The following is a 27,320-nucleotide window of genomic DNA, read 5'->3' on the forward strand; positions in this document are numbered from 1 at the left end:
TATACTTTTATAGTATATGAGTAAATTAGTCTAAAATCACAGTGACTTGTACTTCACCCCAAAAATGATGAGCTCATCTACAAGACTGCCTATGGCTATGATAATGTGCATGAGCTTAGTTTGTGTAGAATGAATGTGTATGAAATTCTCTGCCACCTGTGGGCTGTTAATTCTCAAGACATTGCTGCATGGCCTTGAGCATCGGGGATGCCGATAAATGCTTTCCAATTTTAGATACAAATTGTATTAAGTAATTGCAAGTAAAAGACCCCGTTGGGACATTTTTCTTCCACTATTCTCAACCTCATCTGTGCCTATTTGGATCCAGAAGAATGTTATGGCCTGTAATTTTTTTTCTTTGATGGAACTTTCAGTAATGTCTGTTAGTTTTAGGAAGGATTGTAGTAGTCTTTCATGCCTGCTTTGGCAGGTTCAGAGGAAAAGCATTTAAAGCAAATCTTTTTTTTCCCCACAGAATTTTAAGCCTCAGAAATCTTAATTTCATTTAGGAAGAAAGAATTTGCCCTTTTACCACTTTATTCACTTAATTTGTTTTCTGGTCGTATAGTGTATGCGTATGGTATGCATAGATCTATGCACAATTTCTAATATTCTGTATTCCATATAAATATATGATAATCCATATTGAATATGATGTATTCAACTGGTCAGGGAGGTTTTTTTTATTAAAATAGATAAAGTCTCCAATTCCATAAATTCATATTCTACACTTTCATGTGCTGCATTTTTTTGTATTCATTTTGTTTTTATTAGGTTACTTTTACCTTTACGCATATGTGAAAGTAGCCTTACTGTGCATTTTAGTAGTTTTAGTAGAACTAGATGTTATATGTACAGTTGAAACCAGAAGTTTACATACACTTTTTCTCAATATCTGACATGAAATCTGAATAAACCTTTCCTGGTTTTGGTCAGTTAGAATTACCATAATTATTATTATTTGCCAAATACCAGAGTAATGAGAGAGAATGTTTTAAGGCTTTTTTTTAATTACTTTCTGCAATGTCAAAAGTTTACATACACTAAGATTACTATGCCTTTAAACAATCCTGGACTGCCCATATGATGAGGTCATGTGTTTGGAAGCTTCTGTTAGGTTTGTTAGCAACATCTAAGTTAATTAGAGACACACTTGTGGATGTATTTAAATGCACACCTGAAACACACTGCTTCTTTGTGTAGCATCATGGGAAAGTCTAAAGAAATCAGCCAAGATATCAGGAAGAGAATTGTGGACTTGCACAAGTCTGGCTCAATTTCAAGATACCTGAAGGTGCCTCATTCAAGTACAAACAAGATGGGAATGTCCAACCATCGTACCGCTCAGGAAGGAAACTGGTTCTGTGTCCCAGAGATAAACAGGCTTTGGTCCAACATGTGCATATCAACCCAAGAACAAAAGCAAAAGAACTTGTGAAGATGATGGCGGAATCTGGTAAGATTTTGTCAATATCCACAGTGAAACGAGTACTGTATCAACATGGGCTGAAAGGCCACTCTGCCAGCAAGAAGCCATTACTCCAAAAGAAACATAAAAAAGCCAGATTAATGTTTGCAAATGCACACAGGAAAAAAGACCAAAATTTTTGGAGACATGTCCTATGGTCTGATGAAACTAAAATTTAGCTTTTTGGCCATAATGACCATGGTTACGTTTGGAGGGAAAAGGCAGTAGCTTGGAAGCCTAAGAACACCTTCCCAACTGTGAAACACGGGGGTGGCAGCATCATGTTGTGGGGTTTGTGGGGTTGTTTTGCTGCAGAAGGGACTGGTGCACTTCACAAAATAGATGGCATTGAGAGGAAAGAAGATTATGTGGAAATACTGAAGCAACATCTCAAGACATCAGCCATGAAATTAAAGCTTGGGCGGAAATGGATCTTCCAATGACCCGAAGCATACTGCAAAACTGGTTACAAAGTGGCTTAAGGATAACAAAGTCAATGTTTTGGAGTGGCCATCACAAAGCCCTGATCTCAATCCTATTGAAAATTTATGGGCAAAGCTGAAAAGGCAGGAGCGAGCAAGGCGACCAACAAACATGGCTCAGTTACACCAGTTTTGTCAGGAGGATTGGGCCCAAATTCCAACCAACTATTGTGGAAGGATATCCAAAACGTTTGAACCAAGTCATACAGTTTAAGGGCAATGGTACCAAATATTAATGGAATGTACAGTGGATATAAAAAGTCTACACACCCCTGTTAAAATGTCATGTTTCTGTGCTGTAAAAAAAAATGAGACAAAGATAAATAATTTCAGAACTTTTTCCACCTTTAATGTGACCTATAAACTGTACCACTCAATTGAAAAACAAACTGAAATATTTTAGGTGAAGGGAAGAAAACAAAAAAATAAATAAAAATAATGTGGTTGCATAAGTGTGCACACCCTCTTATAACTCGGGATGTAGCTGTGTTCAGAATTAAGCAATCACTTTCAAAATCATGTTAAATAGGAGTCAGCATACACTGGCTGCCATCATTTAAAGTGCCTCTGATTAACCCTAAATAAAGTTCAGCTGCTCTAGTTGGTCTTTCCTGAAATTTTCTAATTCGCATCCCACAGCAAAAGCCATAGTCCACAGAGAGCTTCCAAAGCACCAGAGGGATCTCATTGTTAAAAGGTATCAGTCAGGAGAAGGTTACAAAAGAATTTACAAGGCATTAGATATACCATGGAACACAGGGAAAACAGTCATCATCAAGTGGAGAAAATATGGCACAACAGTAACATTACCAAGAACTGGACGTCCCTCCAAAATTGATGAAAAGACAAGAAGAAAACTGGTCTGGGAGGCTACCAAGAGGCCTACATCAATATTAAAGGAGCTGCAGGAATATCTGGCAAGTACTGGCTGTGTGGTACATGTGACAACAATCTCCCATATTCTTCATATGTCTGGGCTATGGGGTAGAGTGGCAAGACGAAAGCCTTTTCTTACGAAGAAAAACATCCAAGCCAGGCTACATTTTGCAAAAACACATCTGAAGTCTCCCAAAAGCATGTGGGAAAATGTGTTATGGTCTGATGAAACCAAGGTTGAACTTTTTGTCCATAATTCCAAAAGATATGTTTAGCCCAAAAACAACACTGCACATCACCAAAAGAACACCATACCCACAGTGAAGCATGGTTGTGGCAGCATCATGCTTTGGGGCTGTTTTTCTTCAGCTGGAACTGGGGCCTTAGTTAAGCTTGAGGGAATTATGAACAGTTCCAAATACCAATCAATATTGGCACCAAACCTTCAAGCTTCTGCTAGAAAGCTGAACATGAAGAGGAACTTCATCTTTCAGCATGACAACGACCCAAAGCATACATCCAAGAAGAAGATTAAAGTTTTGGAATGGCCCAGCCAGAACCCAGCCCTGAATCCGATTGAAAATCTGTGGGGTGATCTGAAGAGGGCTGTGCACAGGAGATGCCCTCGCAATCTGACAGATTTGGAGTGTTTTTGCAAAGAAGAGTGGGCAAATCTTGCCAAGTCAAAATGTGCCATTCTGATAGACTCATACCCAAAAAGATTGAGTGCTGTAATAAAATCAAAAGGTGCTTCAACAAAGTATTAGTTTACGGCTGTGCACACTTATGCAACCATATGATTTTATTTTTTCTTCCCTCTACCTAAAAGATTTCAGTTTGTTTTTCAATTGAGTTGTACAGTTTATAGGTCACATTAAAGGTGGAAAAAGTTCTGAAATGATTTATCTTTGTCTCATTTTTTTACATCACAGAAACCTATGTAAACGTTTGACTTTGCAGAAAGTAATACAAATGCCTTAAATGCCTTATTTCTTTGACCTGCTCACTGAGAAGGCCGCACATGCTCAGTTTCATCTTTCAACTGCCTCCTGAGCTGTGATAGGGAGAGCATGACACGCCTCTCCTGAGCTGTGATAGGGAGAGCTGAGACACGCCCCCTGAGCTGTGATAGGGAGAGCTGAGACACGCCCCCTGAGCTGCAGCAGAAAAGACACTCCCCTTGAGCTGACAGCTTGATAGAAATCTAACAGAGCAATGAGTGGGGAGATCTCTGGACCCATGTGAGGTACACAGCTGGTTCTAGCTTTGTTAGAAAGAGATTGTCATGTACTATGTGATGTCTGATTTTCATTTTTTCCATTAGTCATGGGATAACCCTTTTAAATGGGTTTGCTGGGAGGTTAATATTGATTACCTATCCTTGGACTACACCGTGTAGCAGCCATGCCTGGTTGTTTCTATCGCTCACTTCAATGGGAGTAGCGCGGCAGTAACCAGGCACAGCCACTGCACAGGATACAGAGCTGGAGGTGGGGGGTGGCGGTGGTAGTCAGATATGCACTAGTCTGATTTTGACTCACTTCTGATGTCATATCCATTCTTTTGAACAGTAGAACTTCTTCAGCACAGTTTTGGCATTTTCATTGGCCATTAAGTTCAGTGTGATAAATAACCCAATCTTCATCACACAGGATGAAGCTACTATGAAGACTGAAGCCCTCATCAGAATCAGAATAAAGCTGATTCTGATTAAAACATTCTCTCTCTCTCATTATTCTGGCATTTGGCTAATAATAATAATAATAATTTTAATCCTAACTGACCAAAAACAGGAAAGGTTTATTCTGACTTCATGTTAGACATTGAGAAAAACATGCATATGTGTCTTTTATATAGTGTATGTAAACGTCTGGTTTCAACTGTATTCACAGGATATCTGTTGGTTGCTTCTTGTCCCTTGTATTTGCCCACACATGCTAATCAATCTAGTATGTAATTATATGAAATATTGGATATTTCCATACCTTCATGATTTATCATCGTGGATTTGAGACAGTATTTACAGATTCTGTTAACATTGCAACGGTCTGCTGATAATTTAATGTCTGTATGGCCTGGCAAAACCACAATGGGGGTTTCTGTTGGGAGAATCAAGAATTTAAAAGAAAAAAAGCACAAAAATACGTTTCCTGTCCAATATACCGGAAAAGAACTGATCAGGCATATCCCCATGCTTTCTGAATGGAGAGTTTCCGTTCAGGATGCATCAGGGTGTCTTCAGTTCAGTCGTTTTGACTGATCAGGCAAAAGATAAAACCGTAGCATGCTACGGTTTTATCTCCGGCGAAAAATACTAAAGACTTGCCTGAAAGCCGGATCCGGCATTTTTTCCCATAGGAATGTATTAGTGCCGGATCCGGCATTCAAAATACTGGAATGCCGGATCCGTCCTTCCGGCCTGCGCATGCGCAGACCGGTAAAAATGTGAAAAAATATACAAGACGGATCCGTATCCGTCTCACAAATGCTTTCAGTCAGCGGCAGATCGGCGGATCCGGCGGGCAGTTCCGACGACAGAACTGCCCGCCGGATCACACTGCCGCAAGTGTGAAAGTAGCCTAATACACTGACATCATGTTCTATTTGGGGTCACTATCATGTTAAAAGGAATCACAGCATGTACAAACAGAACAACTGATAGAACGGCACCAATATGTTAGCAGAATCCATTTTTTATTGTCTTTTCCCTTGGAAAGGGCTGCTTTTAATAAGAATAGCACGCCTGACTTTGCATCGTGGACCTAAGTATACATTCCAGTTATGGTGCCTGTTTAAACCATGCAAATTAAGTAAACTGCAAGCATTGTTCTAGGATTCCCAAGCCATTCATTTGTCTGAGTTATATTTCATCCACACAGTTATTTTTAATATGATGGGATATGCAAGTCCTTCCAAATCCATTGTCATGCCTAAAGGGTTTGTCTCACTTCAGCAAGTGACATTTATTATGTAAAGAAAGTTAGTACTAGCCACTAACTAATGTTTTGTGATTGTCCATATTGCTTCCTCTGCTGGCTTGATTCATTTTTCCATTACATTATACACTGCTCAATTCTATGGTTATGACCACCCTGCAATGCATCAGCGGTGGTCGTGCTTGCCCACTAAAGGAAAAAGCACCAGCCTCCCACAGTCCCGACCACCAGAGAGGCTGGTGCTTTTTCCTATAGTGTGCAAGCACTTCCACCGCTGATGGATTGCAGGGTGGTCGTAACCATGGAAACGAGCAGTGTATAATGTGATGGAAAAATGAATCCAGCCAGCAAAGGAAGCAATATGGATAATCATAATACATTAGTAAGTGGCTTGTATTAAATTCCTCTACTTAATAAAGGCAATTTGCTGACGTGAGACAAATTCTTTAATGCAATTCAGACTTGAACAAATAAAATAGCCTTGTATCAACTACTATTGATTGTACACTTTCACCTGTAGATTTAGACATATTGGATTATTATCGACCAGCACGTGGTGGAGTAATCATACTTTGGTTCTGCCAACTATAACCTATGATGCCATCCAAACTTTTATATATCAAATATGAATTTTTAAATAAAAATTATACTGCTTAGTTAAAGGGGTTGGTCACTTTTTGGCTAATTGTGACCAATGTGTATGTATGATGACTATATGGCACTTACTAATACAGCCTTTGTTGATATTGTGCCGTTGGCTAGATTTTATAAACCATGTCCTCTTGTTGTGCAAATTTTCTATACTGTCTGTATAGAGGTCTTGTCCATAAGATGGCTGCTGATGGAGGGTCATGTGACCAGAGCCTCCTCCATTCAAACACCCTGCATGTGTACTAAACTCCGAACAGTGCAAGGGCAGATGGCAGGTGCAGGGTATTTGAATGGAGGGGGCTTGGTGGTTTGCATGCTCACATGACCCTCCATCAGCAGCCATTTTGTGGACAGGATTTCTGTCTGGACAGCACAAAAGACTTTGCCAACAAAGCTACATACCTTATGAAATATAGAAAATGGCACAGAACTTCAACAAAGGCTATATTAGTAAGTGACATATAGTCATTTTACATACATATAGGTCAACAGTAGCCAGAAAGTGTCCAACCCTTTAAGTCCTGATACATTTACTATTGTGTGCCAATCTGCCCATCAGCTTATATTCAGTCAGTTTTACCCACTAGTTTGGCATTGTCGACTGGCTATTTATTCTATGTTAAACTGGGAAACAGTATGGGCACATTCACTTCACATTTTTGTTTCTACAAGATTATTCTATCCAGAGTCTTCCACTTTAATTAATACCAGTTGTCATTTGATAATCCTAGCATATATGAACTATTAAAATACGAAAGTATTATTTAACCTTTTCTTCAATACGTGCAAAGGACCAAACAACTGTTTCCAATTACCAGCTCAGCAGAACATCATGCAAGACGACCTTGTATTTCTGACCTTTCGCATACCATAGCAAAATGGTTTTAGCATTACAGATTTCACCCCGAAGACAAGAACTGCAACATGGCTATAGGGAAACAAAGTGAATACGAGCAATATCGTATGACATGTTGTTGTTTTGTTTCCAAATATTTAAGTAAAAAGTATTCTGTAAAATATTGGACTAAATAGGACTGCTGTTAGGAACTTTCCAGTTATGGCCGTGACGTAAAGGAGCCTTTATCAGCATTATCTTATAGATTGCACTTCTATTTCAGCTCATATGCTTTAATGTGGATGTTTAATAGAGTTGTGTGTGTAAATAAAAAGGAAATATACCTGGGTGTACCTCAGAAGCTATTGTATTGTATCAATATTCCATGGCCTTACAGTATATAATCATTCATTTAACATAATACAATAATGGAAGTAATTTATATAAAAGCCTACTGGTATAATTCAGTCTACTGCAGTCAAATGATGACCTAACCATGAGCTCAATCATGGGCATCAGAGATTATCTACTATACAGAATATATGGCGATGGCCCTGCCGTGTCTGTTCTAGCAACTATTTGCATTCCCCATGTAATAACAGTTCTGGAGCATCTATTCTTATGACTCTATGTTGTACTGTTCATTTATTATTCCATGTAAAAGTTATGCATAAATGGCAATGAAGGTCCAGCTGGATGTTACCAGTTGGAGGTGTGTCCCTGCCCAGTCTAACATTGGCAGCACTGATTGGATAGTGTCTGATTGTGCTAGGACACACCCTCAACTAGTAACAGCCAGCTGTATCTTTATAGCAAACTGCTAGTAATTCATTCATAAGGTCTAGCAGGAATAGTAAATAGAGTTGTATCATGCTCCATCTAAATACTCCTGCTCCCAGATACTGTTTAACAAGATCCTACAGTAGTAGGGAAGTATTTATTGATATTGGGTAGATCATCCCATCAATCTGTAGCACCCCCCCCCCCCCCCCCCCCCCCCCCGGTGTAAGCTGATAGTATTGATATAATCCCAACATTTTAATATGCAGAATTCATTTTTATATAAAGTTCTGGAACTGATACACATGTCATAATATTAATAAAAACAGCCGATAAATCCCATGTATAAAATAAAGTTAAGTGTATTCCTTGTCTCTTAGCTGTTTTGATGTAGAAATACGACCAGAAGCTCACTTTATGCACGAAGAGTAGGATTTATTACTATTTTATTTTTCTATATATCTTCATAATAACATGTTCTGCACCAAGAAAATGTCTGGTCTGCATTTGCAAAGCTTAGTCAATGCAAAGTCAATATGTAATGAAATCCAGCATTATAACATGATCAGATTACTATGTGCGTTTCCATAGTTACATAAGGAGCCACAGAATATCACACAGCATGTGAGCAGATCTGTTTCTTTTTTAAATTCAGTTTAACTCAAACTGCAAAATCACTTTGATAGCGGCAATATGAGAAAGCTCTACTGTGCACTAGTATGGGCCTCTAGCTGATTTTTTTCAATGCTATTTTATTGTTTTTTAAACCATAACAAAGCAGAAGCATTTTGTACAATTATCGAAATTACAAATGGTTTTATATGCAGATCTAGTGTGGTAATAAAGCATGAAGTTTAAAAAAAAAATGGCATCAATCATTTCTAATGAGACATGGTAAATAAGCCATGCATGTATAGAAAATATGCCCGAGAAGGTTGTAGGTTATGCAAGTTCCAAACTGTAAGGCGAGATAGTGGTTTAAAGAGGTTATCCCATGAGTAATGTAAAAAATTGAAAATCAGCAATCATATAATAAAGGACAACCTCTTTCTAACAAAGCTAGAGCCAGCCCTGTATCTCACACACAAATCTTTCATTGACATCAGTAATCAGACCCTTTACTGTATGTGTGCTTAGCACCTTTCACAGCGATTACAGTCGCCAGTCTTCTTGGGTATGAGGCCACAAGGTTTACACACCTGGATTTGGGGATTTTCTGCCATTTTTCTCTGCAGAGCATCTCAAGCTCTGTCAGGTTGGATGGGGACTGTCGGTGAACAGCCATTTTCAGGTCAGTCCAGAGATGTTCCATTGGATTCAAGTCAGGGCTGTGGTTGGGCCACTCAAGGATATTCAAAGAGTTGTCCCTAAGCCACTCCTGTGTTGTCTTGGCTGTGTGCTTAGAGTCCTTTAGGTGCTTTTTTTTGCAAACTTTCATGGGTCTTTTAGTGAGGCTTCTTTGTGGCCACTCTGCCATAAAGCCTGGATTGGTGGAGTGTTTCTTGAAATTTCTCCCAATTTCACACAGGATGTTTGAAGCTCAGCCAGAGTGACCACTGAGTTCCTGGTCACCTCTCACCTCTCTTACCAAGGCCCTTCTCCTCTGATTACTAAGGTCTAGGAAGAGTCCTGATTGTTCCAGGCTTCTTCCATTTAAGAAATATGGAGGCCACTGTGCTCTTGGGAACTATCAGTGCAGCAGAAATCTTGTTGTACCCCTTTCCAGATCTGTGCCTCCACACAATCCTGCCTGTGAGCTCTACATGCAGTTCTTTCCTCCTTGTGGCTTGGTTTTTGCTCTGATATGTATTGTCAGCTGTGAGGCCTTATATAATAGACAAGGGTGTGTCTTTCCAAATCTTGTACAATTAACTAAATTTACCACAAGTGGACTCCAAGGTACAGAAACATCTCAAAGATGATCGACATAAATGGGAGGCCCCCAGAGCTAAATTTCAATTGCTATAGCAAAAGGGTCTGAATACTTATGTCCATGTGAAATTTAGTTTTTTTTTCTCCTTTTTAGGAAATTTGCTAACTTTTCTAAGGTTCTGTTTTCACTATCTCATTATGAGATGTTGAGTGCAGATTTATGGGGGAAAACTTGAATGTTTTATTTTTATTTTAAGGCCACACCATAACCTAAAAAGTGAGAGTTTGAAAACTGTTCAAATGCGCACTGTAAGTAGGAAAATAAGGTCATCTCCATACAGATACTGGAGGAAATAGGATGTCCAGTACATAGAGGTAACACCAGGCCAGCTCCTGGGTGGTGATATAAGAAGATTGAATTCCAGCACCAAAGAAAAGTTAAAATCTGGCTTTGATTCATATTAAGAACAAGGTGATGCTCATCCACAGGCACATGGTTTATCCTTTTACACGTTTCAATCTTCCTATTGTTCATGGCTCTTATCCAAAGTTAAGCATATGGGAATATGTCATCAGAAAATGACACTGTCTATATTAAAAAAAAAAAAAAAATCTTACAATTGTGCAGTTTTTTTTACTGACCACTAGTCCTAAAATATGTTAAGACTTGTGTTTTGAGAACAGCTATATGGGCCATAGACACAATGGGCCTTCTGGGCAACTTTAACTAGACAGTTTTCACCTTACGGTAGAATAAGAAATGACATAGATAATGGAAGCGTAATGGGTATTGCTTTCTGGGCCCCAAGCACACGACCATATTTATGGTCTGCATTCAAATCTGCATTTTTTTTGCGGATCGGATGTGGACCAATTTATTTGCACACCGCGCGGATAGCACAGCATTTGTAAGTCCATTCCGCCAACCCGCTAAAAGGTACACATGTCCTATTCGTATCTGTTTTGTGGTAAAAAAAGGGACATTTCCACAGGAGTTAAAAAAAACTGGCGCCAAGCCACTTCATGACAGCAGCTGCATAGTAAATTGAATAGGTGTTGAAGGCTGCATTTTTGTAAGGCCATCCAATCACAGTTTTTGTGATCATCTCCAAGAGCTCATCTACAGGGCAGCCAAGGGTCTGCTTTACATTTCAGAAGGGGAAGCGTCTATTTTTTTTCTGCATTTGAAGTTTATTTACTAGTCATTGTTAACTTTTAAATGTTGCTCTGGGGCTATGAATCAGAAATCAAGTCAAACTCTAGCCCAATATCCTTTACGAACAGCTGAAAGCATTTATATTTCATTTTAACAAATAACCACACTTTCAGCACAGTTAATTCTCCAGTAAAGCGCGTCTGCTCACTTTGCACTACTTTGACAGAGGAAAACACATTTTTGTGCATGTGCTCTGTGCTGTTTTCCATTGACTTTATGAATGAACATTATGGATTCATAATGACGCAATAGGGCGTTGCATTTTTCATCTTCATATTTACTCACGTCTTGGCAATTGACTCGTAAAATCATGATAAAACAGTATCTGTGCCTAGGGCTAAAGAAGACAAGTGGATGAAAGTCATTAGAAGGTTATTCACTGAGGTCTTTTTAAGATGCTATTTTATTGCACATAATCCAGGGGCCTCAAAATGTTATCATACAGCCCCAGGTCTGTAAAAATGGCACCAACCTTTTATTTAACATAGCCTAGTTCCGCTACTTTCATATCTGCATTTTCTTTTCTGGTTTTGAGATCCGGCAGAGGATCTCAAAACTAGAGGAAAACGGCTCAGTTTTTGTCCCCATTCGTTGTCAGTAGGGACAAAACTCAACAAACCGGAACAGAGTGCGCCAGAATGCATTCTTTTCCAGTTTGTTGCGTTCCCATGCCGGACACAAAACTGCTGTGTGCGGCATGGGAAACTGAATTGTGCCGGATCCAATGGTTTTAGTGATCTGTTCTGAACTGATGCAGCCAGTTGTAATTTTCAAACGGATGCGTTTTGCTGTGGTGTTGAGATTTCAAAACCAGACATCAAATACCAGATGTGAAAGTATTGGCCCACAAGCAACCCAGGGTAGGTGATTCGTGTATGATCGCCTGGGGTGTGACTGCTAGGACCCTTACAAATCACCCATGTGAATGGAGTGGTGGTGTGCATGAGTGACCACCACCACCTCTTGCATTCTTTGTCTACAGAACTGGTGAGTACATTGTTTGGCTATCTCCAACAGTCCTACAGAAGTCAATGCGGTGGTGGTTAAGCACTCTGCCTCAATACACAAAGGACCCCAGTTCTCACAATAAACGTTCATGGGCAAACCCCTTTAAGATCGAATTAAACCACTGCACAGATAACGTTCTTCACCTTGTGAAAACATGTGTTGCTGGGCTCAGTAGCTGTATCTGGTTATTTCTGAAGGTTGAGATGAGTAGCTGTAGGAATAAACTCACCAAAAGTAGCACATTGTCCCCTCTCTCCCACATTTTTTATACATCTGGACAAGGTTGAAAATACGGTACTTTGCTATTGTAGGGACCATATATTAATGTAGCACTTTATTTCCTATTACTTTTTAAATCAACATATTCAGCAGATTTTAACCCTTACAAAAGCCATAGGGTACTGAAATTTGCCATGGTTGGCAATAAATATGCCACCTGAAACTCTTCTTACAGCTTTCTGTGCTGTCCATGTCCCCGTGCCATGCTCTCACATATCATAATTTCTTATAGAGGGACATGTATATAATATTATAGTCACCCCTGTAGTCGTGGTTGTCTGTAGAAAAAGTGATTGATTCTATGATACATAAAGGAATCATGTGCTGAAATCTCATGGGACGTTCTTATATGCCCCAATGTTGAGGCCGCCCAGAAGAGATGTATTGTAGAAATATGGTTTGTTTCAGAACACCACACTTCATTTATTGGGATGGTATGTTGAACATATTCTCAATCTTAAAGTCCACAGAATAATAAGTCATTCATTAGCCTTATGTAGTTCATTAATAGCGCAATTTGCATATTAGCACAAGGCCTCAGCAAGCTCCAAACCATGTGAAGAGCTGATTTTGGATTAATGCATGCATAGCTAATTAACTATCAATTTTGACAAAAGAGCACCTAACGGGAAAGCAGAATTTGGAGCACGTTAACAGCCTGTGATTAGCGTGTATGGAACGCCCTGTAGCCATCTAGCATTCCTTGACTCAATGAACACTTGCATGGCCCCAGGATGTGCATTGTGTCCTTCTATTCTGCAGCTGTGCTATAAATGAGGTAGTCATGACCCCAGCACTTTAAGGCCCCTGTACAACAGTCTAGGAGAAAACGTACACTTTAACTAATTCTTTGCCAAAGGAGAGTATAGGATGATATGTACTAATATCTACTATTAAATATAGAGCTAAAAGAAGTCTTTGTATAGGTAACACTACCTAATACCATATCAATTTGCATATTTAAAGTAATAATATGTAAATTAATAATATTTTAAATAATATATTTTTTACTAATTAAAACCAGATTGTAAAACATATTTCTTTTATCTAATCTGGTTTTATTTTCTGATTGTAGACATTTTTTTTTGTTTATTTGGGAGCAGACATCTTGCCTGAGCTGCTGTTAATTGCATATAGAGATATGCTTTACAGCATCCCCTTGAACTGTAGGCACAATGGACAGGGAGCGTTTTAAGGCTACTTTCACACTAGTGGTTTTTGCTGGATCCTGCAGGGTCCAGCAAAAACGCTTCCGTTACTGATACATCTGCATCAGTTATGAACGGATCCGGTTGTATTATCTTTAACATTGCCAAGAACTATCCGTCATTAACTCCATTGAAAGTCAATGGGGGACGGATCAGTTTTCTATTGTGACTGAGAAAACGGATCCGTCCCCATTGACTTGCATTGGGGGTCATGCCGGATCCGTCTTGCTCCGCATCCCAGGAAGGAAAGCAAACTACAACATGTATCTCAATACCGGAAAACTTGAACACTAGTGTGAAAGTAGCCTCCACTCCATGTATTCTACTTCTTTTCCTAGTTCTTTACCTTGCTCTTTGGTTGGACTTTAAGAAGGGCAAACAGTCTCATATAACTCTCATGTCATGCCATTATTACGTCCAGAGAGAGACCCTCTGTAGTGACTCATTTACAGCATCATACATTACACTAATCAATGCACTGCTCTTCTGTGGGCATCTTTATCTAGGCTTATCAAGAGAAAAATACATTTGTTATATTGTTATTTCAATTCTACACCTATTATTATAATTATAATTACCTTGCAGATAACTTCTTCCCCCCACAGCAGCAGTAAACTGACAATGGATTACCTATCCATATATTTGGTTGTATCATTTGTGTTGACTGCTCCCGGACAAGATTTTGTATTTAATTTTCAACAGCATAATAATTCCGAAATAAAAAATAAAAAACTGCTATAAATTCTAAAAATGTTTTATTCTATTAGCATTGAGTTTTAAAAATACCCCGGACTGAAATGGCCCTTTTAAAGAGGTTGTTTGGGTTCTAGATACTGATGACCTATCCTGAGATAGGTCATCAACATTGGATCAGTGGGGTCTGACATCCTTACAAGTCAGCTGTTTTCAGACAGAACCCCTGGCTCCTTGATTTCAGTGGAGCAAGAGAGGTGAGAGGGTGCCAGACACCTCTGGCACTGCCTATCTTCCAAGCATAATGATAGGATAGGATAGGGCAGGAAGAATCATTCCTATTAAGGTAGTTTCCTCTATCACCAGCTTTTGGGCAAGCACCCAACAGGTCCCTTACTCTTTTTATTATAAGCAAATACTTTGGCGCGTTCCACTAACAAAACATGTCTATGAGCAGCTGTCTCTTATGTCAGTAAATTCACAATAACAGACCCAAAGCGTAGACGATCAAAAATTCTAATATATAATGGTCTTTATTGTATAGTCATAGGCTGCACCTAGTTTAGCTTCAAGCTCTTGTGAATACGTGCATATTTGTGAATATTTATAGGGCTGTGGCAAATAGTCATCTAAGCTGTGATATGTTTTCTCTCCCCCTCCAGGTATGACTACCAGGAAGATGGATTTTGTCAGCCCTATAGGGGCATTGCTTGTGCCAGGTTCATTGGAAACAGAAGCATTTATGTGGATTCCCTCCAGATGCAGGGGGAGATTGAAAACCGAATTACTGGTAAGTGCTGCAGAGATCAGACCTAATTGTATCACTAAAAGCAGAGTAAGGCCTCAGGCACACTACGTATTTGTCATCCGCGTGCTGTCACACTGGCTCATTTTTTTTTATGGAGCCTTTTCACGCATCCATATTGTTTGCGGATCATGTGGCAGTTCTGCAAATTATAGAACATGTCCCATTCTTGTCCATTTTGTGGATCAGAATAGCCCTTTCTATTGATGAGAGTGAGAAAAATGTAAAATGCACACGAATGGTGTCCGTATTTTGCCGATCTGCTGTTTAAGAACAGACGTACGGACACTACTGTGTGCATGGAGCCTTAGGCTTTGTTTTCATCATGCTAATGGTATACTTACAAGCATACCTCTATACCACCGACATATACTACTGTATAGCCATGGAGTGGAATATGTTGGCCATTGTTTGCAGTGGTACAGTGTTTGTTTTTGCAGTGGCCCTTTGCATAAGAAACTGCAGTCTGCTGCGCTTTCCTATATAGTAGAAATAAGGGACGTCAGCACATAACATCCGGAAAAGAAAATACCAGAAATGCCGAAAGAATACCATTTGCCAGCATATGTACTAAACGTGGTCACTTAAAGGGTTTTTCCAAGATTTTAATACTGATGACCTATCCTCTGTATAGGTCATCAGTATCTGATCGGTGGGGGTCCGACATCCAGCACCCCCGCTGTTCAGCTGTTTGAAAGGGCACTCCTGTGAGCATCGGGACCTTCTAGCTGCTTTACCTAGGCCAGTGACGACATGTTCATCGGCCACATGACGTAGGAGCAGCTCAGCCCCATAGAAGTGAATGGGGCTGGGAGCAAAACCAAGCACTGCCGCTATAAAATGTACTGCACTGTGCTTGGAAAGCTGTGAGAAGGCTGCAGTGCTTACAGGAGCACCAGTGCCTTCTCAAACAGCTGATCAGTGGGGGTCCCAGATGTTGGACCCCCACCGATCAGATATTGATGACCTATCCTGAGGATAGGTCATTAGTATTGGAGTCTCGGAAAACCCTTTTAATGTGAACACAGGCTTTCTTATTTAATTTAAATCTATGGATGTAGAAAGTAGAAATTTCTGGAAACTCTAAGGGCTGTTTCACACGAGCGGATGCTGTGCGTGACATCCGCTCCGTGAATGACAGCCAAGACCCGATGCGGACAGCAGAAGCACGGAGCATTAACATGATTGATAATGCTCCGTGCCTCTATGTGATCTCTTTACTATGAAATCACAGTGAGATAAAGTTGTAGAGGTCACAGAGAGGCACAGAGCATTATCAATCATGTTAATGCTCCGTTCTTCTGCTGTCCACATCGGGTCTTGGCTGTCATTCACGGAGCGGATGTCACGCACGACATCCGCTCGTGTGAAACAGCCCTTAAGATAATGGTGGGATTTAATCAAGCCCTGCAATCCACAATTCTGGCTTCAGAAAGTTGTAAAATAGGGCTTTAGGTTTCTCTGCCCAAATTTATCAACTGTGATTAAAAAAAATAAAAAAATAAAATGCTAAACTTGTCACAACCTTACTCCAGAAAAAAGGGTGTCATACAAAGTGGAGCAACACGTGTTGGGCGTAAAGATGCTGCAAATACATCAGACATCTTGTGACAATTGATAAATTTGGCACAAATTACAATGCAGATGGAAAACTGGCTTTAAAAAAGTTTCAACATTTTTGCGCAGATGACCCCCAAAAAGTCTCAAAGCCCCTACTTTCAACTTTTTGAAGCCAGAATTCTGATGTGCAGGGCTTGAAAAATTCCCATGTTGTAGATTTGCTTTTGTGCTGCACAGACAGGTACAGTCTGTGAAATCTTACTCCTGTGCCAGAATAAGAAATGCCGGACTTCATAAAGTCTTAAAGGGGATATGGAAGCAGCGTAGCTTGTTCTGCTGCGCTGGTTGTGTAGGTGCCATTCACTACAATGGTAGTTACAGAAACAGCAGAGCACTTGCCTGCTCAGATGTCAGATGATTATGTAAGTCCAGCCACCTGGGGCCAGAGCTAAGCCCATAGCCAGATAGGACGCATATAATTATTTATTTTGAGGTTTGTGAATTTCCTTTTGTTTAACATCACAAATGGCTATTTTTTAAATGGAACTTTGAGAGGACAGTTTGGTATTCTCACAATCCTTTCAAAATAAATGGTTTAGCACAGTGTTTGGCGCCCTCTAATGTTAAGTACATGGAAAAGCAGACTTTACACTTAAAGCCATGCAAAAACATTTTCAAGTTAACATTTTCAGCTCTACAATTATATAAAGGATGGAAATAAAGAAATAAGAATGTTCTGTATGTCTGCTTACGCCTAAGATTTGCACCAAATTTACCTAACCTTTTTCTTCTCACTCCAAAAGAACAAGTGAGGAAAGTGAGCATGATCATGTTATAAATGCACTTTTAAACTCATTTGTCAAAAGCAGAAGTTAAAAAGGTGCATATTAACACAGCTTTTAATATATTAGGCGCAATCCTTGCCAACTACAGTATGGCTCCAATTTCCCTGGTGCCTTTGGACCATACTCTCCATTACTGTAATTAACTAGTGTCAAAAACAGCTATTGTATTAAGCTCTATAAGACAAAAGATTTTAGCCTGATGTAAGACTGTATCTATGACCCTCTTCCTGGCAAGAGTTTTTGTTTAAATGGAAAAAAAAATTGTAATTGCAACCAACATATACCATGGGGCGTCCAATGTGCACTGAGGCCAATCTGCATCGCTGTATCTTAAACTTGTATTTCAAGACCATACTAATTGTTTTTATTTTTATTTTCGGTAGCGGCATTCACCATGATTGGAACATCAACCCACCTCTCGGACCAGTGTTCCCAGTTTGCCATACCATCTTTCTGCCATTTTGTGTTTCCACTGTGTGATGACCGCTTGCGCATTCCAAAGCCTAGAGAACTGTGCAGGGATGAGTGTGAAGTACTGGAAAATGACCTATGCCATCAGGAATACAACATAGCTCGTTCCAATCCTGCCATATTGATGCAGCTTCACCTTCCGAACTGTGAAGAGCTTCCTTTACCTGAGAGCCCTGAGGCTTCAAATTGCATGAGGATCGGCATCCCAATGGAGAGGATGAACAGATGTAAGTTCGCAGCTCAGCGTGTGTGGCTGTCAAACATCTTTCTTTAATTAAGAAGGAGTCCATCTTCAGACTAGTAAAGCTCTGCAGTCTGGCTCCCATCTGCCCTCTACATTGGTGTTGTGTCTTGGAGAAAGGTCATAGGTGTTTTCTCAGCAGGCTTCGGGATTGTGAATGGGGCCCACCAAGGAATATTTTCCCTGATTAGCATGAGATAATGCAGCAAGAGACACATGTCTGCATCATGTTTGTAAGCAGCCTTCAAAGGCCGCTTGGTTGATGTATAACATTGCCTATTTCTCTTCAGTAGTTAGCCCTCATGTTTAGTACGTGTAAATGCCATGACATTCACACCAGATGTGCAGGGTTTGTACAGAATCCAGAGTTAAAACTAGCTGCAATTGATAGAAAAAACTTGCAAAATATCACCTAATTCTTACCAGGAAGTTTTGTAGTTTTGCCATACCCTATGTGCATCAGCAGGACATAGGTGACAATGCTGTAAAGAAGTTGGCCAGGATCGTAAAACATTGGGCAATGGTATGAAATCTCCCAGCCATACCCTATGTGCATCAGCAGGACATACAGGTCCTTCTAAAAAAATGTGCATATTGTGATAAAGTTCATTATTTTCTGTAATGTACTGATAAACATTAGACTTTCATATATTTTAGATTCATTACACACAACTGAAGTAGTTCAAGCCTTTTATTGTTTTAATATTGATGATTTTGGCATACAGCTCATGAAAACCCAAATTTCTTATCTCAAAAAATTTGCATATCATGAAAAGGTTCTCTAAACGAGCTATTAACCTAATCATCTGAATCAACTAATTAACTAAACACCTGCAAAAGATTCCTGAGGCTTTTAAAAACTCCCAGCCTGGTTCATTACTCAAAACCGCAATCATGGGTAAGACTGCCGACCTGACTGCTGTCCAGAAGGCCATCATTGACACCCTCAAGCAAGAGGGTAAGACACAGAAAGAAATTTCTCAACGAATAGGCTGTTCCCAGAGTGCTGTATCAAGGCACCTCAGTGGGAAGTCTGTGGGAAGGAAACAGTGTGGCAGAAAACGCTGCACAACGAGAAGAGGTGACCGGACCCTGAGGAAGATTGTGGAGAAGGACCGATTCCAGACCTTGGGGGACCTGCGGAAGCAGTGGACTGAGTCTGGAGTAGAAACATCCAGAGCCACCGTGTACAGGCGTGTGCAGGAAATGGGCTACAGGTGCCGCATTCCCCAGGTCAAGCCACTTTTGAACCAGAAACAGCGGCAGAAGCGCCTGACCTGGGCTACAGAGAAGCAGCACTGGACTGTTGCTCAGTGGTCCAAAGTACTTTTTTCGGATGAAAGCAAATTTTGCATGTCATTCGGAAATCAAGGTGCCAGAGTCTGGAGGGAAATGCCAAAATGCCTGAAGTCCAGTGTCAAGTACCCACAGTCAGTGATGGTCTGGGGTGCCATGTCAGCTGCTGGTGTTGGTCCACTGTGTTTTATCAAGGGCAGGGTCAATGCAGCTAGCTATCAGGAGATTTTGGAGCACTTCATGCTTCCATCTGCTGAAAAGCTTTATGGAGATGAAGATTTCATTTTTCAGCACGACCTGGCACCTGCTCACAGTGCCAAAACCACTGGTAAATGGTTTACTGACCATGGTATTACTGTGCTCAATTGGCCTGCCAACTCTCCTGACCTGAACCCCATAGAGAATGTGTGGGATATTGGGAAGAGAAAGTTGAGAGACACAAGACCCAACACTCTGGATGAGCTTAAGGCCGCTATCGAAGCATCCTGGGCCTCCATAACACCTCAGCAGTGCCACAGGCTGATTGCCTCCATGCCATGCCGCATTGAAGCAGTCATTTCTGCAAAAGGATTCCCGACCAAGTATTGAGTGCATAACTGAACATAATTATTTGAAGGTTGACTTTTTTTGTATTAAAAACACTTTTCTTTTATTGGTCAGATGAAATATGCTAATTTTTTTAGATAGGAATTTTGGGTTTTCATGAGCTGTATGCCAAAATCATCAATATTAAAACAATAAAAGGCTTGAACTACTTCAGTTGGTGTGTAATGAATCTAAAATATATGAAAGTCTAATGTTTATCAGTACATTACAGAAAATAATGAACTTTATCACAATATGCTAGTTTTTTTAGAAGGACCTGTAGGTGACAATGCTGTAAAGAAGTTGGCCAGGATCGTAAAACATTGGGCAATGGTATGAAATCCCCCAGCCATACCCTATGTGCATCAGCAGGACATAGGTGACAATGCTGTAAAGAAGTTGGCCAGGATCGTAAAACATTGGGCAATGGTATGAAATCCCTCAGTGTTCCAGCATCACCACTACCGTCTGGTCTTTGTTTTCTGGGCTGCAGCAATGATGTTACATCAACAACATATGCTGCACCCGATCACCAAAATCAATGACCATGCTGGAGCGGTATGGGATTCAACAGGTAAGTAATGCCTCCTTTTTATACCATTGTCTGCCTTTGCCCCAAATGCTTATGATCTCCGACAACCCCTTTACAGAATAAAAAGTTTAAAGTCATACACGTAAGGCCTCCTTCACACACAGCTTTTTTCAGTGTTTTTAGATGTAACCTGTAACATTGAAAAAGGGGTTTATTTTGCAAGCAGAATGTTGTAGAGCTGGAGGAGCTGAGCGGCCTGATATTGTTTTATGGGAAAAGAGTCAGTAAAACCTGTAATGTATACATTTAAGTCCCTGCTCATTATGTGTTTAGGAGTCCTGTGGGCAGTCCTATAAGTGACAGCTGTCTGTATACACAATGGTGAACAGAAGAGTGCCAGTCACTGACTGAGACCGCCCAGTGGACTATTAAGGCTACTTTCACACTTGCGTTCGGAGCGGATCTGTCTGGTGTCTGCACAGACGGATCCGCTCCTATAATGCAGACGATGGGATCTGTTCAGAACTGATCCGTCTGCATTATATTTCAGAAAAAATTCTAAGTGTGAAAGTAGCCTCAGACGGATCCGTCCAGACTTTCAATGTACAGTCAATGGGGGACGGATCCGTTTGAAATTGAGCCATATTGTGTCAACTTCAAATGAAGCCGTCCCCATTGACTTACATTGTAAGTCTGGACAGATCCGTTTGCCTCCGCACGGCCAGGCGGACACCCGAACGCTGCAAGCAGCGTTTGGGTGTCTGCCTGCTAAGCGGAGCAGAGGACAAACGGTGCCAGACTGAGGCATTCTGAGCGGATCTGCATCCACTCAGAATGCATTGGGGCTGTACGGATCCTTTTGGGGCCGCTTGTGAGAGCCTTCAAACGGAACTCACAAGCGGAACCCCGAACGCAAGTGTGAAAGTAGCCTAATCCGTAGTGGCTCGTTTTATTTGTATTTAAATAGACTTTATTAGTGACACCTTGCTGACCACAAGGCTATAAAAATGCCAGTGAAATCTCTGCCTAAATACAATACTGGGGTTCCCCAGGATTTTAATATTGATGGCCTCTGCTACTTCCATCTATGAGCTGTCTAAAGAGGCCACGGTGCTCTGTGAGTGCTTAGGCCTCTATCTGGACTAAGTGATGTCACATTCTTTGGTCACATGGCCTAGGCGCAACTCAGTCCCATTGAAGTGACGGGCTAAGCTGCAATACCAAGCACAGCCGCTATACAATGGACAGCACTGTGCTTTGTAAGTTGCAAGGAGGCTGCGGTTCTCACTGGAGCTCTGGTGTGTGCCTTGGGGGTGCTGGGAGTCGGACTCCTGCCTATTGGATAATGATGACTTATCCTGAGGATAGGCCATCAACATGAAAATCCCGGAAAACCCCTTTAACACAGTGTTAAATATATTGTGCTGCTTTATCTACGCTAGAAGCAAAAGACTCTTTCCCTCATAAGGGACATGACAAATAAGTAGAAAACATTTGGTTGTCCTGACAAATAAATCCGTCCAGTCCTTTAAGCCGCACATCAGAGGCAGCTGCTCATCGCCTGTTTATTGTCTTAAGACCAGAGATCCAAAATACAATAAACAATAGTATACTGTGTTTTATTTTCTGTTTATATTCTTTGTGTTTCTTCTACAGATCAACAGTGTTACAATGGTACTGGGACTGATTATAGAGGGTCGGTCAGTGTCACCAAATCTGGACACCAGTGCCAGTCATGGAGTAGCCAGTTTCCACACACCCACCAGCTGTCTGCTGCCGAATATCCAGAAATTGGGGGAGGGCACACGTACTGCCGCAATCCTGGCGGCCAGATGGAAGGTCCCTGGTGCTTCACCCTTAACAAGAATGTGCGGGTAGAGCTGTGTGATGTGCCATCTTGCCGTATGTATCGGAGTCCCCACATTTCTCCATAAATGTCCTTATCTAAGCAATGTTTATCTTTTATTGAGACAATGTATTGGGCAGGATGTGTGCTTTTGAGAGGGTTACAGTTGTAAATAGTTTTTTAATAAGACAAGTGAGAGTAAAGATAAGGTAGTATATCCAAACTAATATAATCTGTGAGACAAATTATAAAATACAGAAAAATAGTTTCACACAGTATAAAGCTTAATTCGATCAGTAAGGGTACGACCACATGCAGTTTTTCTCAAGCCAAAATCAGGAGTGCATAAAAGGAGAGACTGTATAAAGGGAAAGATACAACTTCATCTCTCACTTGAATTCACTCCTGGTTTTGGCTTTATAAAACCAGACCGTGTGGTTCAACCTTAACTATGCTGTGTACATTGGTTACTGTATGTTTTAATTTAAAAAAAGTGTGTTTAGTGCAAGATATTCGCTTACAGATGAGGCACCTGTGGCCCCTAAATCTCTGTCCTCCACCACAGAATAGGATGAGCATGCACTGTTGCTCTCCATAGAGATGCATAGGAACACTGGGTTGATCACATCATGTAGCTTTCAATGCTCCCATTCACAGTCAGTACTATGAGCCCATACAGCTTCCTGAATTTTAAGGATTTTTCGTTCTAGTCTGGAACCTCCTTATTTTTAAAGGCATCATTGTACATATTAGAATGATTCCTAAAATGTTGTCATGTCTTGACGAAGAACAAAAACTATATTGTCATGGTTATAACTATATTATTATTGTTCACAGGTACCAGAGAAAACACAAAGATGGAAATCCTTTATATCCTGGTCCCCAGTATTGCAATTCCACTGGTCATAGCTTGCCTCTTCTTCTTAGTTTGTATGTGTAGAAACAAACAGAAAGCATCAGCTGCTACCCCACAAAGACGTCAGCTGATGGCATCACCTAGCCAAGACATGGAGATGCCCCTTATGAACCAGCAAAAGCAACAGGTAGGATTAGATTCCTTGTTTTCCACTATCAACTGGATTGAAGATTAGTGAATTGAGCAGTGCATTATACCTTCCAGTACAGGAATACAGCTAGAGGCTTCATGCACACGACCGTTTTTTTTTAAGGTCCGCAAAAACGGGGTCCGTAGGTCCGTGATCCATGACCGTTTTTTCGTCCGTGGGTCTTCCTTGATTTTTGGAGGATCCACGGACATGAAAAATGAAAAAAAATCCAAGTCAAGTTTGCCATTGAAATGATAGGAAAAAACGGACACGGATCACGGACACGGATGACAATCTTGTGTGCATCCGTGTTTTTTCACGGACCCATAGACTTGAATGGGTCCGTGAACCGTTGGCCGTGAAAAAAATAGGACAGGTCCTATTTTTTTCACGGCCAGGAAAAACGGATCACGGATGCGGCTGCCAAACGGTGCATTTTCCGATTTTTCCACGGACCCATTGAAAGTCAATGGGTCCGCGAAAAAAAACGGAAAGCGGCACAACGGCCACGGGTGCACACAACGGTCGTGTGCATGATGCCTAATACTGGACAATATAATCACAATCCTCTTTGTTCTTTGTGTGTGAGCACATTTATTCAGATTTCTAAGATATTTTTCTTGTTCTTTGTAGGTTAAAGTAAAAGAGATAAACCTGTCCACTGTAAGGTTTATGGAAGAGCTGGGAGAGGATCGTTTTGGAAAAGTGTACAAGGGACATCTCTTTGGTACTGCTCCTGGGGAACAGACACAGACCGTTGCAATAAAGACATTAAAAGACAAAGTTGAAGTGGCTCTTCGAGAGGAGTTTAAACATGAAGCTATGATGAGGTCAAGGCTTCAGCACCCAAATATTGTTTGCCTTATTGGTACTGTAACCAAGGAGCAGCCCATGAGTATGATTTTTAGCTATTCCCCACTTAGTGACTTGCATGAGTTTCTCGTCATGAGATCTCCACACTCTGATGTAGGCAGCACCGATGATGACAAGACTGTGAAATCCACCTTGGAACCAGCTGATTTCCTCCACATTGTAACTCAGGTATCTGCAGGAATGGAGTATCTCTCAAGTCATCACGTTGTGCACAAAGATCTAGCTGCCAGAAATATTTTGGTGTTTGATAAGCTGACAATTAAAATTTCCGATCTTGGTCTCTTCCGAGAAGTGTATGCAGCAGATTACTATAAATTAGTTGGAAATTCAGTTCTTCCTATAAGGTGGATGTCCCCAGAAGCGGTGGCATATGGCAAGTGTACTATTGATTCTGATATTTGGTCCTACGGAGTAGTGCTGTGGGAAATCTTCAGCTACGGTCTACAACCATACTGTGGGTATTCCAACCAAGATGTTATTGAAATGATAAGGAATCGCCAGCTACTCTTGTGCCCAGATGACTGCCCAGCCTGGATTTATTCCCTCATGCTTGAGTGCTGGAATGAGTTCCCTGCAAGAAGACCTAGATTTAAAGACATTCACACCAGACTAAGAACATGGGAAAATATGTCTAACTACAACAGTTCTGCACAAACGTCTGGTGCAAGTAATACCACACAGACAAGTTCACTCAGTACCAGCCCGGTTAGTAATGTCAGCAACGCTAGATATGTTGACCTCAAGCCCAAAGGACGGCCATTTCCTCAGCCACAGTTTTTACCAATGAAGGGTCAGATAAGGTCTATGGTGCCACCTCCGCAGCTCTACATTCCAGTCAATGGTTATCAGCAGATGGCTGCTTATTTTTATCCAGTTCAAATACCAATGCAAATGGCTCCTCAGCAAATGCCTCCACAAATCATTCCAAAACCTGGATCTCATCATAGTGGCAGTGGCTCCACCAGCACCGGATATGTAACAACTGCACCATCAAATAATTCCATGGCCGATAGAGTTGCCCTTCTTGCAGACGGCAGTGATGAAGCACATGGAATAGGAGAGGATGTGTCCCAAAATCCTGTCCAAGAGGAAGAGGTTTCTGTACCAGAGACAGAATTACTGGGCGACAATGATACATCTCCATTAGATGAAACAGATATTCAGTCAGAAGCTTAAATACTCCTTTTGTCTTTAAGGAACATTTCTTCCAGACTTGAATAGTACAACAGACTAATTGTAATACATCACGTTTTGCCTATATTCAAAATTAGAGCCATAAACACTAGTTTATGATATAATTGTGTTGACAGCAACAACACACATTTTTGGAAAGCAACACTATTATAAAAGGAGATGTCATATACTGTTGCTGTGCAACATATGGCTGAGTACCAGAGCACAACATGTGTAACCCAGACTGTGACTGTAAATTTAGTGAAATGTGCCTATGCCAATTTTTAAGGACCAGAAAAGAGAACGAATTAATGGACTTGTCACAATAACCCCTTGTCTTTTCATGAAAAGACATTTCCCAGGATTTTCTTGCACGTGAGCCACATCAGCGATGAATTCCTACAGAGATGTGAAATGTGACAAATGGAGCGTGTGTATCAGAAGCTCTGCATTTCAGAAACTGTATTTCTTTTGGTTAATTCACACCACTTAATAGATCATGCTCTATATATGTTAGTAGTGAGCCAAACATTGAACTGGTGTACAATGCACTAACTTTACAATGTTTTCAAGATTTTTATTTTTCCATTTTAGTTTAGTGTGTAACTAAACTAGAAAACAGACATCTGATACTGCTGAAGCACCAGTAAAGAAATGAAGGTGCCTTAAAGCCAACTGCAATGGAATTTGCTCTTTTAAGCCAAAAAGAAGTATTAGCGTGGGAGGAGAAGGCAGCAGCATTGTGCAGGGTGCTGTTATGGTTCTTGCTTTTGCAGAGTATATCATGTACAGTCGTTGAAACATAATTTATGTTCTATCAACTTTTATATACTTTTTTGGAATTGTTTTGATCAGAAGCCTTTTATAATTTAACTGTTTACAGTGTCATCCTAGGAGTCAGTTTATTGTATTATGTCCATGATTTAACTATAAATGTGTAAACAGGTCAATTCATTTCATACCTTTGTTTCAGTAAAAATCGCAAACTGTACGGTCAGTTGTATCACAGTGCATCCTGTCATTTAAATTCTGTAAATTCAGAAACATGTTTTTAATAAAGGTTTTGCATAAAATGCAAATTACATTTATTTTAATGTATGTAGTATTCCCTGCGATTAAAGGGATGAACCTGACAGTGACAGAAAGGCTTTCAGTCTTTTCATTGTCTGCCTCGAAGTCTTTATTATAGATGATCCATACTAAATACAGTGCAGTTTATTAACCCCTTGGTGACATCCACCAAATGTCGAAGGTGCCTGCTGTTTTACACATGAGACATCCACTGGCAGTGTCTGTGATTGGAAACAACTCCGATCACAAACATTTAACCTCTTAGATGGTGTGGTCAGTTGCGACAGTGGCAGCTAAGTGGTTATATGGAGAGAGGGGGCTCCCTTCAGTGACCAAATACAACAAGGAGGGCTAAATAAGAAAATTTAGATTTTACCATAGACTGCAATAATATTTTATTGCAGTCTATGGTATAAGTGATCTAATAACCGCATGAGCTAGCACCCCTAGGAGGACTAAAAATATAGGAAAACATAAGCATGAAAAATTAAAAAACACCACTTTCTCATTGTACAAATAAAAAACATGTAAAAAATAAACATTATTGGTATTTTCACATCTGAAAATTCCCAAACTAAAAAAGTATTTTATCCAATACGGTGAACCCCTTAATAGAAACAAAATCAAAATGTCCGAATCAATCGAATTTAGCTACTTCACCTCTCAAAAAAA

The 27,320-nt window shown here is 40.4% G+C and overlaps 1 protein-coding gene across 2 annotated transcripts in view; it reads left to right on the forward strand.

Moving 5' to 3' along the window:
• The window catches only part of ROR2 (receptor tyrosine kinase like orphan receptor 2), a 167,705-nt gene extending 141,004 nt beyond the window's left edge, over positions 1-26,701 (forward strand). For both annotated transcript variants that reach the window (XM_044287454.1, XM_044287446.1), the window contains exons 5-9: positions 14,967-15,094; positions 17,898-18,212; positions 22,296-22,541; positions 23,323-23,528; positions 24,165-26,701. In XM_044287454.1, the coding sequence (XP_044143389.1) occupies positions 14,967-15,094; positions 17,898-18,212; positions 22,296-22,541; positions 23,323-23,528; positions 24,165-25,580 (2,311 nt within the window). In that variant the 3' untranslated portion in view covers positions 25,581-26,701. The remainder of the gene's footprint in view (positions 1-14,966; positions 15,095-17,897; positions 18,213-22,295; positions 22,542-23,322; positions 23,529-24,164) is intronic.
• Positions 26,702-27,320: the final 619 nt, after the last annotated feature.

This window comes from Bufo gargarizans, chromosome 1 (assembly GCF_014858855.1).
Source record: "Bufo gargarizans isolate SCDJY-AF-19 chromosome 1, ASM1485885v1, whole genome shotgun sequence".
In the NCBI taxonomy this organism is placed as follows: Eukaryota; Metazoa; Chordata; class Amphibia; order Anura; family Bufonidae; genus Bufo; species Bufo gargarizans.